Source organism: Primulina eburnea, chromosome 9 (assembly GCF_022965805.1).
Source record: "Primulina eburnea isolate SZY01 chromosome 9, ASM2296580v1, whole genome shotgun sequence".
Classification (NCBI taxonomy): domain Eukaryota; kingdom Viridiplantae; phylum Streptophyta; class Magnoliopsida; order Lamiales; family Gesneriaceae; genus Primulina; species Primulina eburnea.
Genome location: NC_133109.1, coordinates 2854818 through 2866848, shown reverse-complemented (window position 1 = coordinate 2866848; position 12031 = coordinate 2854818). Strand labels below are relative to the sequence as shown.

At 34.3% G+C, this 12031-nt stretch overlaps 1 protein-coding gene and 1 non-coding gene across 2 annotated transcripts; both read left to right on the top strand.

Annotated features, from left to right (window-relative positions):
- Window positions 1–5321: 5321 nt before the first annotated feature.
- LOC140841124 (tRNase Z TRZ3, mitochondrial-like) lies at window positions 5322–11624 on the top strand. The gene is made up of 12 exons (XM_073208329.1): window positions 5322–5790; window positions 7012–7101; window positions 7706–7750; window positions 7836–7890; window positions 8041–8084; window positions 8171–8590; window positions 8681–8940; window positions 9064–9211; window positions 9340–9387; window positions 9835–10238; window positions 10325–10961; window positions 11276–11624. The coding sequence occupies exons 1-12, from the start codon at window positions 5353–5355 to the stop codon at window positions 11588–11590; spliced, it is 2904 nt and encodes a 967-aa protein (XP_073064430.1). The 5' UTR covers window positions 5322–5352; the 3' UTR covers window positions 11591–11624.
- A 157-nt stretch (window positions 11625–11781) lies between these two features.
- On the top strand, window positions 11782–11855 carry TRNAN-GUU (transfer RNA asparagine (anticodon GUU)). Its single transcript has one exon. It is a non-coding gene; the product is annotated as a tRNA-Asn (tRNA).
- Window positions 11856–12031: the final 176 nt, after the last annotated feature.

Sequence of the window (12031 nt, the reverse complement as noted above, 5' to 3'; positions counted from 1 at the left end):
TCGAACCCTAGACCTATGGAGACGGGGGACAAGTTGATCAGACCAGCTGGGCTAAAGCTCGGTCTCCCTCTGTTTTCTAATTACGGTCGCAGTTGCAAGCGTATCCATTTAAAATGGTTTTATTTTATTTTTACAAATGAAATGAACAATTATGAAAGTATTGATCAGCCATAACGTTACCAGTCATTAAATAAATCTACTTTGCAGTAGGGGTTTTCTAATTTATTTGCAATTTTAATTTGAAATTTTTCCTATAAACTCATTAATAGGGATGTAAACAAACCAAACCGTTCGTAAGCTATTCGGAGCTCGGCTCTATAAAAAACTTGTTTGAGTTCGTTTGTTAATCATATCAAACCAAGCTCAAGCTCGATTTTGAGCTCAACAACTTAATCAAACCAAGCTCAAGCCTAAGCGTATTCGGCTTGTGAGCTCGCAATCATGTTCGTTAATAAGCTCGCGAGCTCGAACTCGGCTCGTTTAGGTGGCTCGTAAGCTCGAGCTTGACTCATTTGTTGAGTTGACAAATAAAAATATTAGTACTAATAAAAGTTAAACTTTTATGTCTAATATAAAATTAGTTCATATATATATACTTAATTTTAACAAGCTCGAATCAAACTCAAATTCGAGTTCAATTGTATGTTTTACGAGCTCAAAAACGAGCCGAGCTCAAGTCAGGCTTGTTAAATATGATAAACGAGCTATTAATAAACCAAGCTCGAGCCCGGCTTGATTAACATGATAAACGAGCTTTTAACGAGTCGAACTCGAGCTTTTCACAAGTTTAGTAATTTCAAGACAAGTCGAATTCTAGCCTGATGATAAAAGCTCGAATAAAGCTCGAGTTTGAGCTCGAGCTCTATCAATCTTAAACGAGCCAAACTCAAGCCAGATGATAAAAACTCGAATCAAGCTCGAGCTCGAGCTTGAGCTTGAATTAATCTTAAACAAGCCAAGCTCAAGCCTGATACGGTTCGGCTTGATTTGGATCATTTACATCTCTACTCATTAAAGGCTATTACGTGAATTTTAAAGATTCGAGTCATAGTAACCAAAAAATAAAAAAAAATCAACGTCGTTTGATTCCAAAAAGTTCATTAGATATTTCTCTAATTTACCTTTGTAATAATATATTTTTAATTTAGAATTTTAATTAATTTGTTGTTTCAAAAAAAAAAAACCAACGTATGTTTATATGTTATTTAATTTATCAATCAACTTAATATAATTAAAAACTATAATTTGTGAAACTTGAAACTTGATTGTGATGCTTCGTCACATTTCACGTTTTCTAAAACCTTATTTTTTAAAAGACTAAGAACAAAACACACGCATTATATGTATAAAAAATGTTATATAATTTACGTAGACAATATTAAAATTACATAATTAAATTATTTTAAAATAGAAATAAACGACATCCTATGTTTATAGGTAAAAATGATTGCAACAAATTTAAAATTCTTTTGTATTTGTGGAATACATGTTTACATACTAATAATAAATTAAATTTATACATTTAATGATATTTTAGTAACATATTTCTTAAATCTTTTTTTAATATAAAAATCTTATTTAAAATTCAGATATTTATTTTTGTTGTATTCCCTCTAAATCTCGAATATTCTAGCTGTACAGCAGCCATACAAAGTAACAAATATAATATCCAAAGGAGGTATGTAGCCTCCATCAACCTATTACTTTTATTCTTTCATTAAAAAATTTACTTTTATTTTTTTACAAAAAAAACATATGTTCATTGTGACATTCTTATTATATACAAACGTGGTCCAAATATCTTGCTACCCACTCGTGATAAAATTTACCATTTTCTAATTTCTTGGGGGTTTCCAAGAATTTGTCTCACGCACACATATTATATTGTAGGTGTATTGTTGGGTTAAGCGTGTATAAGTGAGAGTATTACTGAGATACGTAACTTTTTGGAAGTTTCGATGTCGAGCTATTGATGTTGCGCCACTTGATCTGATTGACTATGTATGTTGTTAAAAAATGGCGTCTGATTCTAACGGGCAATACAGTCTCTGTCAGGGATGTGAGAAACAATAGAAAAAATATAAGACTGATCTTCAAGGGATATGAGACAACAACAGCAGATAAACACGCATCTCCGCGGACTAATGAGCCTAATAACACGCCCTATTGACACTTAAGTAGATGTATCGTACCCTGCAATGAAAATAAGAAAATAAAATTGTGCATTCGTTAACAGCTATAACTTTTAGTTTAATGGTAAGCACTTAATCCTAACAATCAGTATCAGAGCGATGTTATGAGTTCAAATTTCCCAAGAAGCATATTTTTATATTTCTTTGGGAGGGATGTTAAGCTAAACGTGCATGAGTGAGATTAGTACTAAGATGAGTGATCTCTTGAGAAGTTCTCGTGCATTAAGCTATTAACGTTGTGCCACTTGATCTGGTTAGTTAGGTGAGCCTTAAAAGAGTGTCGTCGAATCTTAATGGGTAATATTGTCACCGTTGGGGAGAGGGTCGGTGCCAGGGAAATAGTTATACTGATCTCTAAGAGATATAAGACAACACCGACATATTGACACGCATCTCCCGGAGCTTAATAGACTGACCTATTAACATCCAAGTAGGTGCACTATGTGCTACCACGAGTATAAGAAAATAAATTTACGTTTTGACTGACAACTATAGCTTTTGATCTAGTGATAAATACTTGATCTTAACATACACTCAAGAAATTGATTCTTCATTTATTTTCTTGTTTTTTATTCCAAAATTTGTGGAATATATATCAAAACTATTCGAGTTGTTGTGTCTACATATTTTTAGAGGGGAAACTTTGATGGAAATATGAATGATCAAACATCATAAAGATCCTCGATCAGCATCCCACTGAATAAATAACTCAAGAAAGATATATTCGAAATTTCGAAAAAATATATATAACTCAAAATAAATCTTAAATCGATGGGACCATTTTTTGTCGACGGGTGTGACAAAAATGAATTAACTAACATCGATCTATGGTATTTTTGATGAACCAAAAACCATTGGATTCAATCTATTAGTCATTTATCATTCAGCAAGTGAAATTCTTTCAACTTGTAAATAGTGGTTGAACTTAAAATCCACACCTATGTTTAACGTTAAAAAAGTATTCAAACAAATTAAATAAAAATGAAAAACTATTTAAATATATATTCATTTTGTAAAAATATTTACAATATATAAAAAATATTGTAAATATATACAACTCAAAATATTATAAATATATACAACTCATACTCAGCATATAAATATAGACAAAAACTTGTGTGAGACGGTCTCACGGATCGTATTTGTGAGACGGATCTCTTATTTGAGTCACCATGAAAGAGTATTACTTTTTATGCTAAGAGTATTAATTTTTATTGTGAATATGGGTAATGTTGACCCGTCTAACAGATTATGATCCGTGAGACGGTCTCACATGAGACTCACTCATAAATATTACACATAAAATAATGTGAGACCATTTCACGGGTCATATTTATAAGACAAATATCTGACTCGACCCAATTCTTGAAAACATTACTTTTTATGTCCAAAATATTATCTTTTCGCTGCACAGTAAACTATAATTGTTTGTTATTATATTGTGAATAAAAATTGTTTAATATATGTTCATTTGAGTGAAAATATTCGATACATGAAAAATATTAATTTTTATATCTGAAGTATCATTTTTCACTGTAAAAATATTATTCATTTAGTTATATATTATGAAGAAATATTGTGTAATATACGATAATTTGAGTTAAAAATATTATTTTTATTTCAAATATATATTTTGTAATATATACTGATTTGGTTGAAAAATATTACTATTATGTCAAAAATATCATTATTCATCGTAAGTATGAATCGAATGGATCAATTTCCCGAATATAAATCAGCGAGACCCTTGTAAAAGAGAATTATTCAAAATATTATTATAAAAATTCTACTTTGAAAAGTTCCTTTAGTAGTGCTCTTCTAAGAACCACTTAATAAAAAGATAATGTTAAACCCCAATCTAGGACAGCGAGAGGGGTCCCAAGCCAGCTTGCCTATGGTTTAGCTTAGCTTCACCAGAGAGGGAGATATGGAGCTTCATTTATTTCTCTCAAATAACTGTTATTTATGTGTGTAATTTTAAACTTTTCTATTTCAATTTTTTTTTCCTGTATGTTGTCCTTAAATTTTTTTTATATATAATAAAAATTTGTTAAACCTAACTACATCTGTAAACGGATCCAAATTTTCGTAGAGTAATTTTTTCAGATACGTTTTTGTTATCATAAAAATAATGGCGAAAATTCGCATTAGGCCGTGTACAATGAGGGTTTCCTCGCCTGAGAATGTCGCACGGGGAGCAAGCCGCGCTATATATATATATATATATATATATATATATATATATATATATATATATATATATATATATATATATATATATATATATATATATATATATATGCACACCTACCGTGCACACCTTTGTGAGCACCGATGATGTGTCACTCACCTATTGGATGTGATGAAATATAGAAAAATTGTGCATCCAATGGGTGAATGACACATCATCGGTGCTCACAAAAGTGTGCACGGTAGGTGTGCAGGATATCAAAACTATATATATATATATATATATATATATATATATATATATATATATATATATATGAGGGTTGTTCCTGCACCCAAGGGTGCAGGCTCAGCTGGCGCCCACATGTGCATTTTCGTCTAATTTTTTAAAAAAAAGCCAGACAGAGGGGAACAGAGGGACATTCACAAAATCGCTAAACGTCTCTATATATATATATATATATATATATATATATATATATATATATATTCTTAAAAAATATATGTATATATACACATTTTATTAAATTTAAACCCATTTTTACTAACTAATTTTGGTGAAGTGGTGAAACTTTTTTTATAATTTTCATAACACTCTAACAATCCAACTATATGTATTGCATTTTTATTTTACATTTTAATTTATTTCAAATTTTATTTTAAAAAAATTTATAAATTCCATTTTAAATATATATAAAAAAACATTTTCTAATTTTTATACAAAACACACACATCACATGTAGTCTGTAGATCCGCTGTAGACCTCAAAGGATGCTGTACCATTGGATCCATCACTGTACCATCCAACTTCCAGAAAAAGTTCGCCAGCCCGAGACAGCAAAAAATTCTAGCATGATTACTCGGCCCACATTGTATCGGGCCTGTCTTGATTGGGTTGGGCCTCAGTATTCCTTACACTGAAGCACCGTCTTTCCTAAACCCCGCAAATCCACCCTGGATAAAAATCAACATGCCCCATGTAACAAGCTTCCGCCTCCTCCTCTCCTCCGCAAACCACCGCCGCCGCCACTCCTTCTCCGCCGCACCTCTGTTCTTCTCTCAAAACCCCTTCTTATCTTCACTTCCTTTTTTCTCAAAAACTTATATCAAAAAGCACGATTCCCTTCCCTATTTCACCACCTTTTCTTCCTACAACAAAAGACCAGACAATAAAATCAACAAGAATTCACGTTCTTTTAGAGGAACTGTTAAAAAGAAGGACAGTGATAGTAATAAAGGAGGTTTATTGGCAATGGAAGAAAAAATGGATAATACTAAAAGTGGTGATGAGGGCTTTGGGTTTAATAGGAAGAGGGCTGAAGGTAGAGATGAGAGTGACAAGAATAAGAAGAATTTACAGCTTAAAGTTCGGAAGCTCAATCCTGTCAATACCATTGCTTATGTTCAGGTATGGAAGATTTCGAGCTTTTCTTATTTTTGGATCTTTTTTCTCGGTGCCTGTTTGAATTAAGCTCTGATAGATTGTTGGTATATGCTTTTTGAAGCGAAGTTTGTTTCTTGCATCTGGGTTTTATTTAAAAAAATTTTGTCGGCCACGTTCCAAATTGAAAAAGCTGAGCATTCACCCCTGGAAAAGAACTCTAATTTCGTATATCCTCTGTATCAAAATTCATCAATACTCCTGCACCTGGCCAAGCTATGTATGCGATAAATGTGGCTATTGCTTTCTTTACTCCATAGCTATGTTTCTAGATTGTAAGTCGGACGAATTCTTCATTTGGTTCCTATGGTAAGAAATGTTCATAGATTCTATTTTTCACTGACCTCAGCTTTTTCTTAAAAAGTATGAAGTATATTTGAAGTTTGATCACTTTCTTGGATCTGGCCAGTGGAGCAAGATCTGTTGACTGGTTTTCTTTGCGTTCATGTTCTTCTTAAATATTGTGGATTTGAGAATCGTGCCAGCCGCCAGGAGACATACTCCGTTATTTCTTTGGTGGCATGATATTAGTGTGTCCAAATTCATAGGGCCAATTCATGTTTCTAAAAGAAATAGAGATTTTGACAAAAAAGGACGGAACAAAAAAGACATTTGTTAGGCAAGTATTTTGCGCATGAGGTCCATTAGCAGGTTGGCTAATCAAGCTTTCACGTTGGTAGAACCTTACATATATGTTCTGAATGTGAGGATTTGAGTTCTCTTTAATGGAATTGGTAGAGTCTTGAATCTCAGATCTTGATTTTCTTTTCTGAAGAATAGATGCATTAGGAAGAGGAGGAACGTCTAAATGATTTTATTTGAAGATTTGGAGGAAAGGAAGACCATAAAACAATAATGCAAGAATCTTGTAAGATGCCATGTTTGGAAAATCCTTGAAGCACCCTTACTGACTTAAGCATTTATAGAAAGTGTTTGAGATTTGTATGCATGTTAGAAGAATTTCCTAGGTTTCGGGGAATTGCTCCAAGGTATAGAATAAAGGTGCTCTACACCACTCACCCTAATACTTGAGAAACTTAGGAATCAATGTTCCGAGATAGTAGAAAGATGGGTCAGTTCTCAATAATGATTTTACATTGCGAATTAGATTTTTTTAGTGACCTGATTTTGAATTTGTATATGTTTTGTTTACTTGACAAAATTACTACATCTTTTATTTATCATCAGATTCTTGGGACTGGTATGGATACTCAAGACACATCACCTTCAGTGCTGCTGTTTTTTGACAAGCAAAGATTTATTTTCAATGCTGGAGAAGTGAGTTTAATTATTTTAATCCCATTTCTTAGTCTTTCTTGAAATTATGAATCAATTTTTGTGCTGCATGAGAATTCTTTTGCTCGTTTTATTTTAAATTTACAAGGACTACTTGAAACATGGTCATGCATAACTCAGAGGGAATAAATTTAATATATCAAGCTATTAAATTAGATAACTTTATTTGCATCTCTTGTTTAGTTATAATTCCCGATTGGGGGAAACAGAGAAAAAACATGCAACTTCGAGTTGTCTAACATGTAACAACTAACTTTGAGTGGATACATCAGCATTGCCTTTTCTTTCCCTTAGCCTTGTGAATGGATACATTAACATTGCCTTTTCTTGCTCTTAGCCTTATAACTTTCTTGCGAGCGAAGCCTAAAAACCAGAGGCTTTCATAATTCCAATAGACCATTGGTTCCCCCAACTTCCCCATCTGTAACCTGTGCTACATTTTATTCAACTGGTTGGATAGGAACAGGAGAAAGCTGCACAAATATTTACTGTCTGAGTTTTGTTTGTCCTTTTAACTCTATGATTATGTGTATTTGATTAGAACTTTTATACTTGTTTCCCTGAATGTGATATTTCTTTATTCCAGGGGCTCCAACGCTACTGCACTGAGCACAAAATCAAATTGTCGAAGGTATCTGCTGCATAAATCTCAAAATAGCGCATTCTATTTTTGTCACTCTGGGGAATGAGTTACTTGTTTGTGAAAATCTCTGCAGATTGATCATATATTTCTCTCCCGTGTCTGCTCAGAAACTGCCGGGGGTCTTCCAGGTAAGCTATTGAACTGCAGTTCCTGCAATATCCTTCTTTGAATTCAGAAACACATGGTTTTGTATACATCATAAAATAGAATGACGATAGATGATCCCGTGCCATTGTCTGCAAAATTTTGATATGTTGATTGCTGACCTTTGATTGCAGGCCTCTTACTGACGCTGGCCAGCATTGGGGATGAAGGAATGACTGTAAGTATATGGATCAATATTTTTTCATGTTTGGTGGTTATGATTATGAAGAATGGTTCATGATGTAACCCTTAATTTTTCTCTAGGTTAATGTTTGGGGTCCTTCCGATCTTAAATATTTACTCGATGCAATGAAATCTTTCATACCCAATGCTGCAATGGTTTATGCACGTAGTTTTGGGCAGACACCTGATTCGAATGGGTCTCCTCGTCGAATATCAAAGAAGATGGGTGATCCTCTTGTTCTTATTGATGATGAAGTGATTAAAATTTCTGCAATAATATTAAGACCAATGGAAGAAAGTTCTCATGTGCTTAATTCTCCTCAATCTGGGCTGAATGAAACCAAGCCTGGCGATCTTTCTGTTATCTACATTTGCGAATTGCCTGAAATTAAGGGAAAATTTGACCCGAAAAAAGCTTCTTCTCTTGGATTGAAACCGGGTCCAAAGTATCGTGAACTGCAAATTGGAAATTCTGTTAAGTCAGATCGTCAAAATATCATGGTAGATTGCTTTTACCATATAAAAGGTTTTGCAGTATGCTGTATCCTTGAGTTCTTCCGGTTTAAACCTTTCAGGTATTGTGCTTTTTAGGTACACCCAAGTGATGTACTGGGTCCGTCCGTTCCTGGTCCTATTGTACTGCTGGTCGACTGCCCAACATTGGCACATTTTGAGAAGTTATCCTCTCTACAACACCTGACTCCCTACTATGTAGATATAGCTCCAGAGTGTCCCAAAACTGTGAATTGTGTAATTCATTTAAGTCCTGCATTTGTCTCAAAAACTCCTGATTATCAAATGTGGATGTCTAAATTTGGCGCTGCTCAGCATATCATGGCAGGACATGAAACGTTGGTTATTTTTTTCTTCATTTTTTTCTCTGTAATTTATAATTTTCAAATTTGGTGGATATTTTTACTTTGCCTGGTTTGTTCTGGAACAGTTAAATTTGATGGATCTCATATTTATTTTAGGAGGAATATCGAAGTGCCAATCATGAAAGCAAGTGCTAGAATTGCAACACGTCTTAACTACTTGTGTCCTCAACTTTTTCCAGCTCCTGGTTTTTGGTCTCTGCAGCATCTCAAGTCCATGTCATCAGATGCAAGAGAGTCAAATAAGGTATATCTCGATGATTTTATGTTGTGTTTAAACTCTGATTTCTGTTATCGAAAAGTACATTTAGTTCATATGATTGTACTCAAATGTGTATGTGCTCTTTACTAATTTATCTTATTCCATCCTGGCAGAATCTTGTTTCAAAAACTGAAATTATACCAGCAGAGAATCTTCTCAAGGTATAAAAGCTTCGGTGCTCAATCTGTTCTCAAGATAATTTATCATTACTTTCTCTTATATTTCTTGGACCTCTTTATGTAATGGTTAGCTTTTGTGCAGCTGGTTTTCTAACCCATAAACTGTATCATTTTTTTTCAAATTTGCTTGTACAAATACTGATTTATTACTTGTTCTTGAGTTTTAATGGATGAAAAACAAATGAATAAGAATGATAAGGTTATGACTTGATTTTGAGTCTTGACATGAATTGTTTTTAATTATCACATGTTCGTTGTTTTTATGTCATTGCACTCTTCTCACTGTTAGTTTGGAGGTAGTTTTGAGAACTCTGGGTATGTTATTCACAATGCGTATTTGTTAGTTATAGGGTTATTTACTTAGTTATGATTTAAATACTAGTGTCTATTTCAAGTCTGCTGGTGATGAAACTTATAAATGCTATGCAGTTCCATCTACGTCCCTATGCAAATCTTGGGCTTGACAGATCGGGTATACCAAATGTATCATCTCCGTCTGAGATCATTGATGAGCTAAAGTCAGAGATACCTGAGATTGTGGATGCTTCAAAACAAGTGGCCCAATTCTGGTGGGAAAACAGAATAACTAGTCTGGAGAAGACATCATTAGAAGCTGACATAGTTATGACTGAAGAACCCTGGTTACACGGAGGTGCAATTCCAAGCTGTCTTGAAAATATAACAAGAGAAGAAATGGAAATCGTTCTTCTTGGAACTGGTTCATCTCAACCCTCAAAATATCGAAATGTTAGTTCTATTTTCATTAATTTGTTTTCAAAAGGAAGTTTACTTTTGGATTGTGGCGAGGGAACCCTTGGACAGCTAAAAAGAAGGTAAAACCATGTTAAATATTCTTGTTTCGATACTTGTTTTCCTGATGTTATAAAGTTATAACATTTCCATGATATTTTGGCCACAGATTTGGTGTTGAAGGTGCAGATGAAGCTGTAAAAGGTTTACGATGTATTTGGATTTCACATATCCATGCCGATCATCACGTAGGTCTCGCTAGAATACTTGCGTTGAGACGTGATTTATTGAAGGTATCGCCACACGAACCCGTCATCGTTGTTGGCCCTAGGCAGCTTAAAAGATTTCTCGATGCATACCAAAGACTCGAGGATCTTGATATGCAGTTTCTTGATTGCGGGCATACCACAGAGGCATCTCTAGAGGCTTTAGAATCAAACAAAGAAAATGTGAAGAGTCTAGACCCAATCGGGAAAGTAGACAAACATGTTGATTCTACACTTTTTGCTCGAGGAAGTCGTATGCAGAGCTACTGGAAAGGACCGGGCAGTCATACACAAAATGCTGCCGCCATTCCTATCCTTGAGTCATTGAAGAAGGTTCTCAATGAAGCTGGATTAGAAGCATTGATAAGTTTTCCTGTCATTCATTGTCCACAAGCATTTGGTGTTGTATTGCAAGGCGCAAATAAGATCAATAGAGTTGGGAAGACCGTACCAGGGTGGAAAATAGTGTACTCAGGCGACACCAGGCCATGTCCTGAGCTTGTGAAGGCATCATCTGGGGCTACGGTTCTTATACACGAGGCAAGTCTTGAAACTCATTGCTCTACTTGAATTGGTTTTTTGGGTTGATATTTGTATGGTGAATGACATTGAAACCCCATGAGCATGGATTGTGTTTATAATAATCACCCGGGAGATTTAGTTTGCGTTGTAAATATACCTTAGTGTGTGTCACTATATAAGTATTTTAAACATCCAGAACTTATATGATATGAGTTCCATTATTACTGAAACCTATAGCTTTTAGCAAGACGATATCTACTCTTTTAAGTATATGTTTTAAGGGACATTGCTAGCAGCTTCTTGACTGTGACTTTATTGTCTCCCTCTTTTAGGCGACCTTTGAAGATAGCATGGTGGACGAGGCCATTGCACGAAACCACAGCACGACAAAAGAAGCTGTGGAAGTAGGTGATGCTGCTGGTGCATACCGTATAATTCTTACTCATTTCAGCCAAAGATACCCCAAGATTCCAGTGTTCAACGAAGACCACATGCACAAAACGTGTATTGCATTTGATCTGATGAGTGTTAATTTAGCGGATTTGCGTGTTCTTCCTAGAGTTTTGCCATACCTTAAGCTTCTATTCAGAGACGAGATGATTGTTGATGAATCTGATGATGTTAATTTAATTACTGCAATTGGATGAATCAAATTCTTTTTAATTGGTCTTTGAATATGCATATCCTATGTTTCCGTCGTTTTCACTTCAAACTGTGATCTTTTTTTCCCTGTCACCGGTGATAGAAAAATCAAGCCTACATTTTATTTAGGTTATTTCATACTTAGTTTTTTAAATTTAATTAACAATAAACATAATTACCGAAAACACGAACGTCTGCTGGAATAGCTCAGTTGGTTAGAGCGTGTGGCTGTTAACCACAAGGTCGGAGGTTCAAGCCCTCCTTCTAGCGTTTTATTATTACTTTATATGATTTTTTATATTTATGAGATTTCTTCCTAATCACCCAAATCAATGCTAGGCTATAAATGCATTTTGCAAAGAACACTTATTTAAAAGAAAAATATTTCGAAAGGATCGTCCGCTCTTCCCTTTCCCTCTGGATTGTGGTTCATCCTTCATGGAGAT